The sequence below is a fragment of the Notechis scutatus genome, chromosome 2 (assembly GCF_049901735.1).
Source record: "Notechis scutatus isolate UNSWTSFEM ecotype Mainland chromosome 2, rNotScu1.2, whole genome shotgun sequence".
NCBI lineage: Eukaryota > Metazoa > Chordata > Lepidosauria > Squamata > Elapidae > Notechis > Notechis scutatus.
In genome coordinates this window covers 87,821,051-87,842,063 of record NC_142010.1, presented here as the reverse complement: position 1 = coordinate 87,842,063, position 21,013 = coordinate 87,821,051, and the positions used below count along the sequence as shown (strand labels likewise).

The window sequence follows — 21,013 nt, the reverse complement described above, 5'->3', positions numbered from 1 at the left end:
TGTAACATCTCTTCCAGTTCATAATGGTTGGGACAGCAGAAAGACAGTCCTGTATGTAACAGGCATTGTTTTTTTATTTGGTTATCTTTAATAGAATTTTAGGTCTTGGTTTCTTGGAAGTGGGGATATGTTCCAGAATTGTGGAAGCACATCAGTTTTTAATGCTGTGTAAAGTTCTCAAAGAAGCATCTACTCATGGCAGTCCCAGTGAAATCTTATTTATTCATCTATACGATGACACAGAGGAACAGAATTACCGGTAGTGATGTAAAAAGAGAGAGAGATGAAGAGATTCCATAAAGATATATCCAGGGAAGCTAGGCAGGAAAATGGCCAGAAGGGCATTTTGTGTCCTACTCTAAGGATTAATAGAATCCTACTTTTGGTGCAAATAGCAGGAGCAACTAAACTTTCAGAATAACATCCTCTTGAAAAAATGGATTTTTGATATTTAAGAAATCTCGCTCTAAAATAATTCTTGAGTGTTTTCAGACTAGTTTAAGCGATAAGCTGCAGCATCGCAAGCATACAGCAATGCCAAGGGAATCTGCTTACTTTCATACATTATTTTTAACATTTATCTTTATTAAGAATCATAGAGAGCTTCACTTTGCCAGAACTACATTTTAGAAGACAAATGTAACTGAAATATTTCCTGTCGTGGTTTCCTTTATTACATTTTCAATGGATTATCTGGGCAATTAACTACATATCAGTTTTGCCAATTTAGTTAGTCCCTCATTATAAACATTTTGTGTATAATTACAGAAACATGTGGTTTTCAAGTCTACCAGAAAGCCATTTTAATATCATTTCTCATCAATATAGTTGCAGGGAAAAGAAGACTTATTCCCTGAGGAGTTTATTTTCTTGGTTTGAGAGGAATAAGTGGTGTGCAGAAAATGTTTTCTTCAATGTCTTCTGTAAAAGAAAAGGCATAGGGAAAGGGTTTTAGTTTTGGCTCATTTCTCCTCAAGGATGGAGAAATGCTTTATTCATTTATTTATTTAAACTATTTATATTATTTTAGAATAGCATTTCTCAATTTTGGCAACTTTTAAGATGTGTGGACTTCAACTCCCAGAATTCTCCAGGCAGCATAGAATCCTTAAAGTTTTGCAAGGTTGAGAAAGACTGATGAAAATGATAAAAGATGTAGCATTTTACAGAATTGTAATGGAGTGAAGCATAGTGAAAGAATATAGTGGTCAAAATATTGGAGTAAGGTCAAATCTCAAATCTTTGCTCAGCTATGAGCAAAGAAAGTCTCCTCTGCAAAACAACTTAGCTGTAAGCATAAAATAAACGAACAAAATAAACAAGCAGTGTTGAAAAATTTCAGGGCAAATTCTAGGGCTGTAGAATGTGAAGCAGGACGTCCAAATATTACAGGGCTAACCTACCATACTTTGAAGTAAATAATACATATCAACACTGTATAAAGGAGCTGGTCTTTATTGGTAGTGCATTACTTGATATTCATAGCAAGCATTCATACAATGGACAAGATACCATATAATGGGATAAATTAATTTAAATTAATAAAGTTGAATTCCGGTCCGCGGAACAACTCCTACTGGGCCGCTGGCTTGCTGGGCGCCGCCATCTTTTTTTCATGAAAAAGTGCTTCCGGTGAGCTTTTCCGGGTAGAAAGCTCACCGAAAGCCTTTTCATCAAAAGATGGCGCATAAGCTCGGTGAGCTTTTCGGGTAGAAAGCCATTTCTACCTGGAAAAGCTCACCGAGCGTTGGCGCCATCTTTTTTGATGAAAACGTGCTTCCGGTGAGGTCACCGGAAGCACTTTTTCATCAAAAAGATGGCGCCCAGCAATGCCGGGCCGCTGGCGCCCAGCTGATGCTGGTACCGGGCCGCGGCATCAAAAAGGTTGGGGATCACTGGTCTACAAGTTCCAAGAGTGATTTCCACTTCTAGTTCCAGGTGGGACTAGAAATCAGTCTTCTAGTTTCTAGCCCGGTGCCTTAATCACTACACTAAATTAGGTCTTCCATATCATATAAGTTAGATGAAATATAAAGTATTTTATTCATGTACATCATCTAATCTATATGAAATAAAAGGAGAATGAGGAGAAAAAATGCTAAGGATAAGTTGAGAACTGAAATAGCAATCTATTAAATAAAATTTAATTTCACTTAATCACAGACAGTTGAAAATAACTAATTTGGTATTACTAGCAAATTCAATTTTGAATTTCATCAAAATCTGAGTAATCATTTTTCTAAGTGTTTCTGATGGAAATATAGAGATATAGATAGTAGATAGATATACAGGCAGACAGACGATTAAAGTCTTTTCTAATTGCTTAATGTTGCAGAAGACTGGACTCCATTAGATGCATCAATTGTTAGGAAAGCTTAACAAATGAAGGCTGATGATTGCAGTGTTTCCACTTCCTCTCATTGTTCATTCAATTCTTATCATCTAGTTTTCTTTCCACGGAGAGCTTGGAAAAAGAGGCACACTAAAAATAAAAAGGTGTTTGACAGCACGTGTTTGAATGAGTCATCCAACCAAATGTTTGGGGAAGATAATGAAATTAAACTAAACAATAGAAAATATTTTGTGACATTTATTCTACCTTGGCAGGGAGATAATCTGCAATTAAGGTGGCAGGACATTGTTATTAGTAACTTAATTTCTGTGATTTGCAGAACTGCAAATGATTCTCCACAACAGTAAATATTAACACAAAAATGAGGGGCAGTTGTTTATTTTTTAATCTCTAACAAAGTAATTATCATAGTTAGTTTCTGTTGGGAAAATCCTATTGTGCAAAGGCACAAAATATTATTTCAAAAAGTTGCAAAAAGACTTCTTTTTCCCCAGCAATAACTTCTGCCTGAAATTCTGAAAATCACTGCCAGGTGGTTTAAACAATACCAAGCTACAGTAGAGATACCACTGGATATCCTCTCTCAGTACAAACAAATCTGTAAGGAAAAAAAATCAAAGGCATGAATATACTGGGGGGGGGGGGGCAAGGGTAACTATAATGGGAAGCCGCACATCTGGAAAAGTCTGTGTTCTTGTTGGATCACTGATTGGATACAAGCCAATATTGAGCTGCAAAAAAAGCAAGTCAATCCTAGGTTGTATTAACAGAACTGTTATATCAAGATGAAGAAAAGCCATCATTCTTCTCAGTTCTGAATTGGTTGGACCACATCTAGAATACAGTATGCAATACCCAGCACAACAGTTAAGCAGCCCTTTAAGTAGCTGGAGCAAGTTTAAAGGACAGCCACAAGAAGTTAAAGAAACTAGAACAAGAAATAAAGCTGTATGGTCCGACCATATGATTTTCAACCCCTGCCAACCCTTCCATTATATCCATGTAGGGCAATTTTATTTGTTGTTGGTTTCTTCCAACTTATTGTTACTCCAGATATGTATATGTTACAGGTAGCACAGGTTCTATGTGCTATGTAAATTGAGAGCAATGCTATGTATTTCATTCACCATTATGTAAACTGACTTCAATGGAACTAAATTTTCTAGTTCTGTTGTAAATGTTAATCCTACATGGCTAAAAAATGATATACTGTATATGTCTGTTTATAATTTATTATGAGTATTATTTATATAAAAATGTGAAATTACAGCTGCCAGATCTTTAGCTGGTATTGTCCTTCATATACATCAAGTTTTTCCCAACAACCTAGGATGTCATAATGTAGCAACATAGTGCTATGTGTGGATCCAAGCAGTCTTTTGTAATTAACAGATAGAAATGTTATCAACAGACATATTTTCTAAGTGCCCTCCAAAAGTTTTTGGTGTGGCACTCTGCATGTTAACAACCATTGGGACTACCATGAGTAGATTATGCCACAATCTTTCATTTTCATTTTTCAGATTTCGGTACTTTGTGATCTTCTTCAATTCTTTGTCTTTTATTCTACTACCTTCTGCTATTGTTACATCAATTATCCACGCTTTCTTCTTTTCAACCAGTTAAATCTGGCATTTTATGAGCCAAGTCTTTATCAGTTTATATACCGAAATCCCACAATATTGTAACCTGCTGATTGTCAATTACTTTTTCAACTCTGTTTCAACCAATTTTTAAATTACTGGCATATGGTAATTGTTACTGGCCTTTCAGTGAATTGTTTTGGTGACTATTACCTCACTGTTTATAATACATTTGGGAAATTTTCTTGTACAAGATCAATATATGATGTACTGTTTCTTCTGCCTATTATTATCATTTTACATTACTAACCCTTTCATTTCCATTTTCAATATCACTAGTTATAAGATCAATCCATTTTAAAAGTAATAATTTATTATTCCTATTAAAAGTTCTAATTAATATGGGAATGTTAAGACACCATTTTTATTTAGTTGGTTAACTATTAGTCTATCAGCTTTCCATTCTTGCATTATTCTATAACAACCTCAAATTTTCAGCCATTTGACAATGAGGCTAATTTTGAAAAATATTTGCTTCTCTCAATTGAATCATACACTAATGAGTAATATAGCTTGGATGTTATTAGTATGCCAGGAATAATTATTGTACAGTCAATTGGAGAGTTATCATTACTCAGCAGTGTAAATAAATAATGTAGCATTGAAATAATGCCATTAGGAACTTTAGCATGTCTGTTCAATTAAAATGCTGCTCTTTGTCTTCTTTATCATGGCTAAGTCTGAATATTCACTGCTTAATTCCTCTCCATATCCCATATAATGATACCTTCTTTCTGTCTACAGAAGTGTATTCTTGATCAGCAGATGAGGCTGAACAACCCAGTCAAAACTGAAGTGATGCATGACACTCTCTTTTAACATCTCTGAGTGTCCTGCAAAAAGTAAGAATGCCAAGTTTGTCTTCCAAACTCTTCCTGAAGCATATGTTAAGGATTCATTATTGAGAGGGAGTCTAATGGCCCAATGACAGGACAGACTGAAATTATTACTTTCTTTCAGAAAGTAAATGCTTCAGGCTAATGTTAACTTTTGCTAGTTTAAGCATTTTTCAGAAATGAGGTTGAAAAACTCATAAAAAGTAGAAGTTGGCTGGCAAGGAGTTTATAGTTAAAAATGAAAATCATTCAAAACTATGATTTATTTAGTCACATAAATTAATGTGTATGTGTGCATACCTTCAAGGTGATGAGCGATCTTGTATTGTAGTGAGCTTTCTTCAGCACTCCTCCAACTAGATTTTTTTTAAAACTCAAAATTCACTATGGGTTCAGAAATCTCTTTTACAAATAGGATTCAGTCATAAAAACGAGTCAGGCATTTTAGTAGCAAGTGGAATTCAAAAGAAAACCAGACAAACTACTGCATTAAATAGGAAGGATGTTAACATAATTACAGAATTTCTGACAATATGAATATACTATCCCTTACTGTTGCTATTAGGTATATTTCTGATAAAATTACAGACAGGAATTTTAGATACTTATCATATTAAAATATTCAATCACATAAGATACGGTTGAGGTTTCAGACTGACATAGGCCCAAGACCACCATCAGCTAACAAAATTGGATGACCTTAAGCTAGTTACTTTCTTTCAAGTTAGATGTGAGGGGATAAGGGAAACGGAGAAAGGAACAATAGGCATGCCATTTGAGTGCCTGAGAGAAAGGCAGGTTATAAATCCAACAAATAAATAAACAAAATAGATAACATCAGGTGCAGTAACAGGGCCACTTTTTTCTACTGAAGATTATATTTCTTTACCTTTAGCTCCTAGAGACTGAAGAATAGATTGCAGGCTGGTACTACATAGGGAAAAAGAAAAAAGTGAACAAGAACATGCCTTCTGTAACCTTCCTCTTCCCGTGTCTGTCAGGAAATAGACACAATTAAAACCCAGTTTTTGAATATACATAAAATGTCAAACCTGAAAACAATAGTGCCTTTACCTGGTAGAAGCACATTCTGCATGATTGTATTAAGTAGTACTACAGAATTTCATTATTGTGACATTTGCATACTGTCCACATGACATAGCTCATAGCTTTTCTATTGTGATTTGTGTGCCTAGTTTGGCTAGGAAACCATTGAAAGATCTCTCCTGGAGGTAGTATATTCTACGAGTTATGGTCCAAATAGGTCACTTTTCTTTAAACTCAGAGACAGGTCTTTCCTTCATTTTCTAACCTTTTCACAGCTTTGCAAATCATTGGTTTCGTTTCCATCCTCCATGGAATTAATTTATTAGAGAACTCTTTCTCCTTCCCCAAAGCACTATAAATCAATCTTAAATCTCCCTCTCCCCTTCTCTTCTCTTTAAAAAATCAGCTATAAAATACTGAGCCAGTTCCAAAGGCTATGCACGCTCCCCACTCAGATTGTTCCAATTAAAATAGTTTGCATTATGTTTATAAAAATATGGGGCAGGAGACAGAAAAAGAAATAATACAGACTAAAACCATGGCTAATGTTCATCTGGTTTGGTGCTCAGATATTTTTTCTACCTAGCTTCCTCCGTGATTTCCAAACCTATTGGAGGGGTTAGGGTTAATATTAAGCACATAGAAACCCTTCTAATAGTGCAACTTATGTCAAAACTGAATCACTTTCTATTTCTATATAACAGTGAGCACAACTGAAAATTAGGAAAAGCACAGTACCCAGCTTCGAAGTATATTTTCCCTTGAAGCTACCTTCTCTCAGCAGATTTCTCCAAAGTTGACAGTAATCTTTGCTAAGAGGAAAAATAAACTCCATAATTCTGTGCATGAAATATGTCTTTTTAGCAACATATGGCAAGATTATGTACATCTTTTCAAAACTTCACTCTTTGAGTAACAGGATGATCTTTGAAATGTAGGCCACAAAATAAAATTTTATTCTAACCACATTGAGCATGATTGAATCAGACTACGGAGTTTGAAGCACATGCTCTTAACATTCTTCCACTGACTTGAAAAAAATGGATTATTTTGTTCTGAATTGTCCTAATTTCTTTACATATTTTGAATAAATAGTATGCTACTACATTCGATTTTATTAAGTGTTGGCTCACAAAAATAAAGTCCACTTACCTCATTTCCAAATAGGAATCAGGGAGAAATTTGTGCATAAAAGAACACCCTAACATACTAAGTCCAGCTAAGTATCTTGCTGTTATTGCATATTCTGTAATTACATTTCTATATGGCAGTCCTAAATTATGCATCAGCATGTTTCATGGCAATCTGCCAAGTAGTGGCTTTAAATTATAGAAAGTTACTTACTCTATAAAGAACAGTCTAAGGCTCTGCTGTTATGGATTTGAGGGCTAAAGATTCTTTGCAGTATGTGAGAGTTTGAATGCAGTATCAGTGTGCCACTCTTTAAAGCAGCCACATAGTTTTCTGGGATCATATGGTAACTGTGCAATAATTAGAAAAATACAGTTGCTTTATTTAAACAATGGCAAACCTGGCATACAATTACCTTTCTGTGCACTCCAAGTCATCTTTTCAGAACTGAAAGTGAACTGCTGCTGGGCTTTAGAACAAGCTTCCCCAAAGTAGTCAATATCAATCCACAAGAATTGATAGGACTACCATTGTGGTTCCTAATTTATGATGATTCTTAATGCTATTAGTTCAAACAGTATTTATTAAATTATAACATATAATAAATGTCTGGGGCAAGTCAGTGAACAATCTGAAACTTCATAAAAGTGTTGAGTTGAAGTGCTTGGGAACCCCTGGTCTAGAATAACCTAGGTTATTTTAGATTATGCTAATTTGAATGTGAATCTACTAACATATTAGTGTTAATATAAGCATTTTGCAGTTAGGAATGACTGTACCTTAAAATGTTAATCATCTTGGACATACTTGTAGAGATTTCATTTGAACTGCTGTTAATATGGCTATGCCATCTGGCCTGGGGATCTAGTAATGTGGATACGGAATCTGTTAAATTTGTTATATTATTAAAGAAACTGACTGCACTCATCCACAAATTATGTTTTGTGGTTTTAATGCTTTTAATGTTTGCAATGCTTTTTGTTATGGTTGTTGTATTTGTGGCTGTTTTTTTAACTGTGTGCAATGCCCAAGTTCACCTAGGTGATATTGGCAACTATATCCATTTAGTAAATAAATAAATAAATCTTTTTTAAAATTTGAACCACATAACTACATACTTTATTATGAACCACATAACTATTATCATGATTTACGTTTTAGACTCCAAACCAGCATAATGTGAAGCTCACATAAGTAGTAATTAATAACCCAAAAAGTTTATTTGTCCATGAAGTTTGCTGATGTCAGGTTTGACTCATTTATTCCATCCTGTGTTTGTAAAAAAAAGGAGGGAGTTGAAAACTGTTTGGGACTTTAGGATCATCTTCCTTCATTTGACCTAAGGCCTTCCTTGTGGTCCCATGTTCAGGAGATAATTTTTGAAGACTGGAAAGTTAAATAAAAATCATGAAGACAATGACAAATCACTTCCATAGAGTTGCCAAAGAAACACCAGAATCTCCCTATAGTCATAAGGAATGAAATTCAACTTGATGAAACCTTTAATTTTAGGTATAAATTTTGCTGTTTTACCTTTTTACCTGATTATTCTTTTAATGTAGACTTTTTCAATGAACCACACAGGTAAGACAGAGAAAATAAAAGTTTCTTCTAGGAATGCAGCTCCTGTTAAGTATTCAAGCATACAGGCAAATATTTTTTTTAAAAAATGGGCATTTTACTTCTCATTCCACATCCCTCTCCAGTTTATAAGTTAAACAAAAAAACGCAGCAAAAGGACCATGCTTTCCTGACGTGGAGCTGTCCCCACTGTGGCCAAAAGCTACTCCCCCGCCCAAGCAGGCATCCTCCTAACGTGAGGGACTGCGAACGGTTGCCAGGAGGCCCGGGGACGATGGGATAGAGAGTTGGCCTCTCTGGCGGCGTCAGAAATCCGCTAGGGGCGGAAAACGAAAGTAGCAAGCTTATCCCGCCCGGGCACTCGAAGGGAAGAGACTCCGCCGCCAGTCCAGCACAGCGCAGCGCGTGCGTGAGCGCAGCTTTCCCCAGCCAAATCTGCGGCCAGCGCCGGCGCTGGTGTGAAAAGTCCTCGTGGCCGCCGCCGCCGCCGCCTCCCTCCCTCCCTCCCAGCAGGCGCTCCTTTTCTCTGTCTCTCTCTGTCTCTCTCTCTCTCTCAGTCATCAGTCACTCCGCGCCTGAGTCGAGGCAGCGGCGCCCCGGTCCTTCCCTCTCTCCCTCCCGCCTTCTTTCTCTGCCTCTCAGACGGAGTCGCCGGCTTGACTTACCCCCAGTGACTCCCGCAGTTGCCGGCCTCGGCCATGGCTTCCTACAGCGGCCGGAGAGGCCGGGAGCGGCCGGATCCCGCGGCGGGGGAGGAAGATCTGCCCGTCTACCTGGCGCGCCCGGGCACCGCCGACCAAGTGCCCCGCCAGAAGTATGGCGGGATGTTCTGCAACGTGGAGGGCGCCTTCGAGAGCAAGACGTTGGACTTCGGGGCTCTCAGCGTGGGGCAGCGGGGAGCCCGCCGCGCCCCATCTCGGGATCAGGAGCCCCAGAAGCAACAATCTCCTTTGGAGGAAACCCCGAAGGAGCCCCCGGCCGGCGGCGTAGAAATCCGGCCCCCCTCAGGCAAACAGCGGCTGCAAAACCTCGGCCACGAGGATTACAAGGTCAGAGAAGGGGCGGAGGAGGGGAGCCTTCCCCGGAGGTCTCGGCGAGGGATGCAAGAGGAGGAGGAGGATGGGTGGCTTTGGAAGCGTGACTGAAGGCGGGGTGGGGGTAACCAGACCGGGGGGGGAGAGACGCCGCCTTGCTCCGGATGCATGGGGGATGCTCGGGCCGTTTGCCGGCGAATCAGTCCCGCCCTCCCCGGGGTGATGTACACTAGACGGGAGTGCGGAGAGACTGGCGTGCTCCGCCCCAAAAAGCATCTTGACGACGACGCGCCCTCCTGAAAAGCTGCAAAGCGTTTGGGGATGGTGGGGGGACGGCAGACAAGAAGCTGGGATCAAATGTGGCCTCGCACTTTTATCCGGCCTGCCCCCAAAGTTGTGGCGGTGGCCACGGGGGCTGTGCTTAGTGGCGGTTACAAGCCAGGGGCAGGGCGCTCTATTTTCCGAGGTTTAATTCTTTCCTCCTGACGCATAAAAACCCTAGTAACTTAATTACGCGTGGGGCGTACGCTCTGAGGCATCTTTTGTACAAGTTAGCGTTTCGAGGAATGTGGTGGTGGTGGTACAGGGTTGGTTTTTCTCCTGGCAGTTTCCCCGATTCGCCCTCGCGTGTTGCAAGGCTTTCCAGTTTTAACAGCAAACAGAAAGCTGTGGCGAAGGAGCAGCGTCTTCAATCAAGTTTTCCTGCGGCCCAAGGCTTTAATGGTACCGGGATCATGTGACCCCTGTCCAATTATTCACCCCCATCGGCTTGTGAATAAATCCGTTACTCAATACTAGCCGGGCTTATGCTTATTACCGTAGGATTGAGATTAACCGGGAGAAGTAATAACCGAAGTGAGGCTCTATTAACTTTCTTCTGTTTCTTTTCAAGAGAAGAAGGGTCTCTCTCCCCCCCCCCCTTTGCTGTCAGCCTGTAACAAAGTGTGTGTAGAAAAGTGTGTCAGCGTTTTTTCAAGTGATTAACTGAAAAGCTGTATGCCGAGTTTCCAAGAATGGTCAAATAACTAACTGCCAGAAGGCAGTAGCATAAACTTGGCCAGGCTTGGTTATTTTAAAGTCAGTTTTTTTCTCCATAATGAAAATGGGCTTCCTATAATCACAGGCCTGAAAATCACATCTGAACTCTTGACCTTAGGCTGATGTAATTAAAATAGACTTGATTTAAATATCATACCATAAGATCAGATCAGACTGAGTACTGGGATAGCTTTTTCAGATGTTGATTGTGGCTCAAATGTATTGCTGGGTATCAGCATTTGCAGTTTTTAAAAAATAGCTATTTTAGCTTGGGTTGTCAGAAAACAGTGAAATATTTCTTAAAACTATTACAAAGGCTGAATCATTGAAAGCTATGCACAGCCATACTATTCAGGTGGACTATAGAGAGGCCAGTGGCCTTAGAAACAGGCTCTATGGTCTCCCTGAATGACCTTTGCACAAGCCCTCCTCTTTCTCACCTTTTTGACATCAGGGGAAAAAAGCTGAAAGACTGGAAAAATAATTTTCTCATCTGAGTCTGGAACTTTCTCTCAGATCTTAGTGTGAAAAATCAAAAACATTCCGTAGTTTCTGGATTGTGGGTTTAAAAAACAGGAAATAAGAGCTCAAATCACTGCAACAGGAGTAAAAATCATCCAGCTGGAAGAGAAAGATATTGGATGAAATTGCTTAGGGACAGTATAGTAAAATTAGATCTACAGTATTTAGTCAGAAATGGCACAGTTTTAATTTGGAGATGAATATCTTTTTAAAACTTTAAAACAGCCACCATTCCCACAGTTTTGATATTGAGGTTATCTCTTTTTGTGGATTCTTTTATCAGTGCTATACTATACTTTACATGGAGGTAGGGTATTAGATTCTGTATCTTAGAGAACCAGTTGATTATGAACAATTAATACTTTAACAAAAAAAAAAAAAAGGATGACCAGTAGTAGTATATAAGTTGCTTTTGTTTAGAAGTGAGTCAGGGAAAAATCCTGAGTGCTTCATAGCAGAATAATTATCATAAAGGCTACCAATGGGTTTGTCTGTTTGTTTTATTTATGTGTGTATGTGTTTGTAGATTATCTGCTTTTCCCCCCTTATTTTGTCAACTGCCTCTCTTAATTTCAGCTATAGGTACATACTTTTCTATCTGCTTTCCCTACTTGGAAATATCCAATTAACCTTTAATTTATTTAAATTGAATGTAAGTATTGTATCATTTCATCACAGAAAAATTGTAATTACAGTATTATGGGAAAACTATTTGATTTAAAAATCATAACTTTTTTTATAAGGAGCTCAGGAAGGCAATATAGAACTAAAAAGAATTGTGCCAGGATGAAAAAATCATAAGTATCTGTCACATATATCTCATGAGGTAATTTGGGGGTGTGTGTGACTTGTCAGAAGTCACCAAGAGAGTTTCTTTAGTGGAGCTAGGACTTGAGTCAGCATCTGTTCTAGTTTCAGCACCTTTTTTTTTTACTCCATGCCATTCTTACTTCCAAATATTTGGTGGAAACCAGATTGTCTCCTTTTGATTTAATATTTGATAACACTAGCATTTTGAATTGTGCTTGAAAACAAACTGCCAGCCACTATGGTAGTTCTTTAATAAATGGAAGATATTATTGTGTTGTGTTTGGCCTTTTTAATTGCTTCTCTGCTAAATAAGTTGAAGTTTCTGGTAACTTTCCAAAGATAATCATGAATATAGTATGCTACAGTGATATGTAACATATGTATTCTTATATACTCTTATAAAGACGGAGAAGCTCTCTGTTCATTCAACAAAGCCAAGATTCATTGTGGTTCAAATTGTAAACTTACTGTAAAATTAAAACTTATCATACAGACTAGTTGTAATTTCAGTATTACTCCATGTGATTACATGGGGAAATTAATATATTGAATGAATAAATGAATACCTGAAAAACTTTGGACTGCAATTTCGCCATGATTAAAGATATATCCTGGAATGTAAAAAAAATAGCTACCTGATGATAACACTGAAAAAAACTGAAACAAGAACAAACAAGAAAAAAATTGCCTCAAGTTTGATATCAACCAGAGTCAGACATGTGGTGTTATAATGGCATTATAAAAACACTGCTAACAAAGCTGGAGGAGTTGATGAACTATTTAATTTTTTACCAGATTATGCATTTAGAGTGATATATGTGATTTGTAAACAGCAGTGGTCAAGGGACTGGAAAAGATTAAACCTTCCCAAAGCAAGATTTTGCAGTCTAGACTTCATTTGTACATAGGAAATAAAACCACCAGATGGATAAGCTTGGGAGGCACATGAGTTTCCATTGCTAACATGTGATAGGTAATGGAGAGGGCATGAGAGTTCCAAAAATATGTCTATTTGTGCTTTATTGATTATATTAAACATTTGACTTTGTAAATCAAGAGATATTGTGGATAGCTCTTTAAAATACCTTGAATTGCCTTATCTACCCAAAGAAGCTATTTCATGACTTAGAAACAACAATTAAAACAGAATATGGAGCTTATGCAGGGGTTCAAAATCTGGAAAAGAGAACATCACAGTTGTACTGCCACCCTCTTTATTATGTTACATGCAGATTATATGATGAGAAATGATCAGAAGAAATAGAAATTGAAATCAGAAGTTGTGGGAAGAAATAGCAGTAGTCTTGGATATGTTGATATTACCACTATGATGGCTGAAAACAAGGAAGATTTAAGAAATCTTCTGTGGGAAGTTAATGTCAGTCTCCTCAATATTAAAAAAAGAAAAGTAATACGTCAACATGCAATGCCAAATCAGTGCAAATAAGTAAAGGTATTGTCAAAGTAATAACATAATTATTTATCTTCCTAGATTCAATAAATCATAGAGATGGTAACTGTTATGAAATATATGTTTTATACCCGAAAAATAATTTCTGACTGTTCTAGATAAAGTATTAATATATAGACATATTTATAGTAAAGCTGTGTACATGCAATTTCATTGTTTTTCTTGGTCACAATATATAGCTCTAAAATTAGGACAGAAATACTGAATTAAAATAATGATCCCTTTGAATGATGGGATTGGAGAAAATTTTTGGAACACCTTAGATCTCAAAAAGAATAAAGAATCAATTCAAGATGATTCATTTGTTGAAAGCAATAATAATAAAGCTAACTTTAACTACTTTGGATACATAATATGAAGTCAAGAATCTTGGAGAACACTCTGATCCATAAAAATTAAAGGGAATCAATAAAGAGGCCAGGAGGATAACAAGGCTAGATACCATCACTAATGAGACAATTCTTGTAAGCATAAGCTGATAGAACTAGTGAAATGTTTCATCATATATCAAGGAATCAGAAATGATAAAATAATCAATACCAATAATGATACCAGAATATAGATAATTAGCTTTTTTTGCACAAATAAAAAAATTAACAAACATTTGTTATGTTAATATATTTCACAGTAAGGGACAGGATTTGTTTCATACAAGAGTTGGACTCAGAAGCAAAATTTAGCTCTAACGAGATTAATTGTTTTCATTTAAACTTTTATATAAACTTTTAAATTATATTATAGTTTTTATGTAATATCTTTGTATATTTCATTTATTGCGTAACAATTCTATCCAGAAGAAGCGGTCTAAATCCAATAAATAAATACTTGGAATTATTAGTAATTCATGGCTTAATTGATGTATTGGTCAAAATAAATACAGTATTTAAAGCAGTTCTAAATATACTTTCCTGATAGAAATGGTGTTATAATTGAATTGATACTGGATTGTACTATAAGCAGAGCTCTCTTAGTTTTGTCCTGAATATTTCATATTCAGTTGTATTAATAAAAAAAATCTGGGAATCATAATTCATACAAAACACAGAAATATCACAAGCAGATGTTCTTTAGTTTATTTAAACATTCCTACAATCAAAGAGGAGTGAATTGAGCATTATACAAAAGATATTTGCTTTTTTCATATTAAGCGATAATTCTGACTTATTAATCTAAATGAGTAACTGTTAGAAATTGGAATAGTAACTAGAATGTTAGTAAATATTGGAAAATGTAAGACAAAATTGGCATTATTACATTGAGTGTTGCCTCTAGTTATTTCAAAAACAAATCGGAGAAATATTTATTCTTCCACATCTGTTTTTGGCCTTTTCTAACTTTGGGTAATTCCTCTACACAATGTTTTTCCTCCCATGACAGCTGTTTTTATGCTACAAAATAGGTTTATTACAGTTGCAAATTACTTTTTGTAGTATTAAGCATAGGAATGATCCAATTTGTAGAGACAAATTATCTTTGTCAGCAAAACACATTGGTTGCTAAGTATACCTTTCATTAAAACGAGAGTTACTTTATAAATCCATTCTTTTGCCAGTACAGTATCTGTTGTAATTTGCCACACTTAAATTATTCATTAATCATCCAAATATGTGATTTGTCATTTTTCTTTATGTTTGAATTTTACATGTCTATTACTGATAATACAGACTAAATTAAAATTACAAGAAATAATTTTATTTGCAGAGCCTTGAGTAATTTACAGTAGGGCTGTGCAAAGTGTTTGAAAGAGATGTTCCCCAAAGTGTATTAGTGCATTGTAACACTTAACCTTAGATTGTGAAAGCAGCCTTATCCTTTTTTAAGATTCAGCAAGTTCCATGCACACAAGTACAGATAGTGGGAGATAGCCTTGGCATTGGCAACCCTTGCAAAGGATATGACTGCTTTAATGTTCGAATAGAGATGATTGATTTGCACAGACACCAATATGAAGCATATCTTCCAGAAACAAAAAATTTAAAAGATATACATGGATTTTAGCATTAGCATGTTCAATGTTAGCATTATGACTGGAGTGATTTATCAAGAAATGAAAATGTCTAAAACCTAGGGTTCTTAATTTATGGGAAGAATAATATATGTAATTTCTTATACTAAGAGTGCCCATGGAGTGAGGAAGAGCAGCTTTGGTCTTAGTCTGATTATATTGAAGGTAATTAAATTGAAGGCTTAAAACTGTTAGTAAAATTGTATTATTTATAGACTGGGTTTCTTTTTTTTTGATAAGTAGCAGATACCCACAGGAGTATATGATAGGATTCATTTTGGATATTTTATCAGTAATATTCCCAACTTTTTTTTATTTTTAGGAATTTTAAGATATTGTAAACATTAAGATAAAATAGATAATGTGATTGCTGCAACTAGATCTTCTAGAAAAATGAATGAAATAGAATCATAATAGCTCCTATGATTCTGAGGTGTGGACAAAAGAGGAGACAGAGTCATTAAACATGAAGCCATTTTTTTACTTTCTGTCTTGTTTAAGATCACATATAGAAACAGACACATATATATATATCATCCCCTCACACACATCCCAGATTTCCTTACATTCTCCAGTCTTTACTTTCCTAACCTTGTGGTGGTGATGGAAGATGATACAACTTTCTCATTGGCCATTTCATAGGTACTATGAGATTTTGTACATGGACAAACAAGCTTACTTTGTACTGTGGGCACATTTTGTAAAATATCCTTCAGGATGTTTTTCTGTTCAATATAATGGTAGTAAATACGATTTAGAGAGATTAATAGAAAGCAGCTTGAAAAGCAAAAAAAAAAAAAAAAGGCTTTTAAGATAGCATCAGCCTAGGTAAATGTAATCATAAAATGGCTTGTATTAAACAGATAACATTTCAGAATTGCTCAATTATGAAAGTGCTCTTTATTTTGTTTATATACTAGCAAAGAAAAAATAGATAGCCGAGGAGTCATTATTTTTATTTCTCTTTTTGACGGAATGTGAGGAATTCTTATGTTAAATTTCAAAACATTGAAGTGTGCTATCAACATGGTCTTTTGGGAAATAAGGTTACCATGTATGAAACAGAGGAAGTTAAGTATATTATCCTGGATTAAGTTCCTTGGAAATACGGTGTTTTGATGGACATTTTTGTAGGATTACTAAATCTTCTGTTTGATTCTAAGCATCAGAACAATTCCACTCTTTTAGAAATAGATGCTGCATTTATCTGTCTTTGACCAAATCAAGATAGGGATGCTAATTTTCATTCTTGGATTAGCTATTTGTTTTGTTATGGTTTAATAATAGAGGTGAGTCTAGAAATCTAGGCATTATCTATAGGGATTGGACTCTGAAGGCAGCAGTCCACTCCCTGATGATCCTGCCCCTCATCAGAGTCATCACTCTCCTCAGCCATCTGCACCTGCTGCCGGCTAACCACAATAGGGATTGAGTACTCACTGCTTATGAGATACTTGTTGGACAAACAGATGGATTCAGAAGAGACCTTTACTGATTAAGATTTGCTGACCCAAATCTAACAATTTGGCAATCAATACTAAATGGTATTTATTAAAGTTATTAGATAAGGGATTTTTAAACAATATTTAAACACTTCCCTATTTTTAATTGGATAAGAGCAAAACATTTCAGTCCTGTTTCCATGACTTATCTTCTATACTTCTCTTGACATAGTTTTAGAGTTTTAAAAGCATATACTATTTCCATGTACTATATAAATTGTACTGTGAAAGCAAAAAATTATAATTCTAAAGGCCAAAATATGAAGAGAAAAATTATATTTTTCTGACAAAATCAATTTTATTTATGACCAAACATCCCAAATGTCTTATTGTCAAGGTTGTCTCTAAGGCTACATGATCATATTTCAAAATTTTAGTTTGTTTATATGTTAAGGAACTTTACCAATAATTTATCATTCTCTGACATTTTTTTCTTTTTGCTGTATGTACCCAGAGGCAATGAAGCAAACATTCACTGAAAGCAAGGTCATTCTGTGCATACCAGGAGGTTTATGTGAAGACATGCAGCATAATCTCATTTTGCCTGTACAAGTGAATTTCCTTAAACGTACACTTTCAGATGTGTTCCTTTTCTTTATCAACTAGATTATTCCTTGCGCCCTTTTGTCCAAGAGTTTGTGTTTACAATTTGAAGCCACTACTCATGACAGAGCAAAGGGAATGGGATTAAAACTAGGAATTAAACATTTATAGGGAGATTGTTTATCTTCTGCCTATCATAATTAATAATAAGGCACTTTATACTTGTAGAAGGATTTTTGAAGTTGTAGCTATACTGATCACTCCAATCAGAAAGGAAGGGAATGTTTGCATGTAGATATTTTAATAAATACATTGTTAAGGTATTTCCAATTAGACTAAGATTTTGTTTTTGATTATGAATAGTTTTAGATTTCCATCAAGAATTGGATGACTTTGCTACAAATCTACTTATTTTTATTAAATTTGTTATAATAAGTGGATAGAAACACCTATGCAAAATTTCGTATTCCCCCTCAAATCCTGCTATGCTATTTCATCAGGGCTTCTTCAGACTTGTTCAGAATGTGGATCTAGAGTGTCATAAAAGAGAAGCCTTCATAGAAATCACCTACTGCATTACCCTTATCATGCCTGAATAAACAAAATCCTCCACCCTTGCCTGGGCTGGACTCAGTTCATTGCCTAGGCAGAAAAGAGAGTTGATTTCTCACACATTTTGCAAACCCTCTTTGGCGAGGACGGAGGGGCCAGAGACCACACAAGTGAAGATTGATTATATGGCCACACCTGAGACTTGGAAGACTTATTGAGATTGTTGGCACATGGGCAGGAGAATAAAACTTAGCCTAGAATCCCTATGTAGCTGCAAGCTGACTAAGTCCAACTTTCCTTGAATTCCATGAACCCTTATTTAACCTCCAAACAGACTAACAGTTAGTTGAGAAGATTCCTGTCCATAGGTTGTTTAGCAATAAATCAGTTTATTGGTCCTTCATGTGGACCTGGTGTTTTCTTCCTGTCTGTAGCTCTCATCATACCTTCTAACAGTGTTCAGGTATGTTGAGATTTAAGTTAGCAAGAGGCTGTATGGGAGTATACTTGAGTGTATGGCTGTCATAATTATGGGATGAAGGATGAGGTGGCTAATAAAATCTACTTTAACATTCACATATACTGCTTGAATTCTTTCTCTGGTGAGAGTTTCACTGACAGTGAAAATTATATAGTAAATGGTCATATTTGATTACCTAACCATTTCCATAAAAAAGCATTATGTTATAGGCTATCAAAAACTGCTCATTTATCTTGTAAACAATTGGCAAATCAAATAAATAAATAAATTTTTTTTTTACCAAGTAGTGACATGGGTAAGGTGCTTTGTATGAAGCTGCTCTTCAAATGTGATAATTCTGTGGTTTTTTACTTTTTAATCAGATTTTAATGACATTCATTCTGTGCACATGATATAATTTCTAAGTTGAGGGTAAGTTGCTAATTGAAGTTTTCACTACAGTAGTTTCAAATTCAGAGAGATTTAACTGCCAGTGATTAAAATGGGATAAATATAGTTTGTTACATACATTTCAAAAATCTGTACATATGGATGGTGACAATTGTTATAGATAGATGTAAAGAAGAATGACCTAAAAAGACTCCCAAAATATCTAGTCTTTTTTACTGGACATGAATTGAGAAAATGAGAAAATATTGGATCTTGTTCCTCATCATTTAGCCACTCAAGCTGCTGCAGACATTGATTCCAGCCACTTTCCCACTGTGTGGGAAAATAGTTATTCTTATTTTGTGCATTTAATACAACAACAGCAATCAGAAAATTGGAATGATGAGACAGTCTTGAGCACTAAAAATGACTCCTGTTTGCATTGCCAGTTCTTCAGGCAATGGGATGGAGGATTGCTTTTGTTTTGTTTTTAAAGAATGTTTACTTTATAAAAAGACCTGTCATCTATCCTTTCAATCAATTTCTATAGCTGCCCATCAGACAAATGATTCCAAGTGGTGAACAATCATAAAATCAGTTGAAACCAAGCGTGGGAGATGTAAAAGCCGAGGAAAAATTAGAATCATAGATATCAATATAACAAAGAAATAGGATACTTAACATGCTTGGGGACCCAAGCCTAGGCACATAACCAGATCTTCAAGACCATCTGACAGGCCAAGAGGGTAAGAGCCATTCTGATCTTTGGAGGGGGAATGTTCCAGAGAAGATACATCAACTAATCCCTGCCAGCTGAAAGGACTCAGCATGCCCAATTTGCCAGACCAAATTGGAAAGGTAGGAACAATAGGGAGGAAACAGTCCCCCCCCCCCCCCCCCCCCCCCCCCCCCCCCCCCCCCCCCCCCCCCCCCCCCCCCCCCCCCCCCCCCCCCCCCCCCCCCCCCCCCCCCCCCCCCCCCCCCCCCCCCCCCCCCCCCCCTATCGTCAGGGTAAGCTGGTCCTAAGCCATGAAGGGCTTTAAAGGCAAAAACCAGCACCTTCAATTGCAATATATGGAGAACCAATGCAGCTCACCACAATAGGGATGTTATATGTGTGAAATATCTGATTATCTGCACAACTGCATTGTGCACAGCTGAAGCTTTCAAATGCCCTTCAAGGGCAGCTCCATGTAGAGTGCATTGCAGTAATTCAGACAAGAATTCAAAGACTGACTACTCACAGTGTTATTTGGGCAGGAACTTTATGAGGTGGGGAGGGAGGGGTTCCCTTCAGTTGGCTCAATTCACAAAATCCTCAGATGCCCTTGCTCGTTCACATGATAACGTATCCTGATTCGTATTCAGGATGCAGTGCTTTCTGTTTTCACAGAGTAATGAAAAATGCTCTTTTTTTGGCAGAATCTACAGTAAATTACATTGCGGTTTCATTGTATGTAGCACAAAATAGAGAGGGTCATTCACTTCTTCCAATCCTAATTCTATTCTTCTATTGATTTACTTTATGTACTACTTGTATTTTTCTAGTTGCATCACTCTCTTGGCTCACATTCACCCAACCCTGGATTAACCACTAAACAAAGTAAGCTCAAGACATTGAAGCAAAGGAGCCACCACAGAATTCCCCTCCCCCCAGCTTGTTACACTGTTAGCTCTTTCACTGCCATAGTCAACTTTAGTATTCAATATTTTTTTAATTTGTATTTTCCCTAAAATGAAAAATACTGCATTTTTCCGCTGCCTAGTTATAAGTAAATAATTTGCTTGCATTGGTTATTGTAATATATTTAATATGGTTGTGTGTCTGCCTAGGGTGATACCTGGAAGAAAATTAAACTTTTAACGTTCAAAAGCTATATTTCACCTTCAGCACTTGATGAGTCTTAATGTTAAAGTTATCTAAAGTTATCTGAGGAACTGCCTCTTCCTGATTACGGCTATCCATCTCATCAGGTCTCGCAGGAGACACATGCTAGGTAATGGTCCTGTCTGCAAAAAAGTTCTATGTAAATGGACCTAAGAGGCAAGCCTTTTCTTCCATGGCACTTGCCCTCTTGAATATCATCCGTCCCAA

At 36.6% G+C, this 21,013-nt stretch overlaps 1 protein-coding gene and 1 long non-coding RNA gene across 4 annotated transcripts in view; one reads left to right on the top strand and one right to left on the bottom strand.

The window, feature by feature from the left end:
- Positions 1 to 564: 564 nt before the first annotated feature.
- Positions 565 to 9,350, bottom strand: LOC148132116 (uncharacterized). Of its 3 annotated transcripts, none has more exons than XR_015747607.1 (4): positions 9,257 to 9,350; positions 8,552 to 8,636; positions 5,722 to 5,826; positions 565 to 921 (listed from the first exon to the last, which is right to left on the bottom strand). It is a non-coding gene; the product is annotated as an uncharacterized LOC148132116 (long non-coding RNA). The 3 variants fall into 3 exon arrangements; XR_015747606.1 differs by lacking the exon at positions 8,552 to 8,636 and adding an exon at positions 6,618 to 6,691 and having other exon boundaries at positions 9,257 to 9,349; XR_015747608.1 differs by lacking the exon at positions 8,552 to 8,636 and having other exon boundaries at positions 9,257 to 9,347.
- The window catches only part of DPYSL3 (dihydropyrimidinase like 3), a 73,392-nt gene continuing 61,668 nt past the window's right edge, over positions 9,290 to 21,013 (top strand). The window contains exon 1 of the mRNA XM_087955419.1: positions 9,290 to 9,640. Within this exon, the coding sequence (XP_087811545.1) occupies positions 9,290 to 9,640 (351 nt within the window). The remainder of the gene's footprint in view (positions 9,641 to 21,013) is intronic.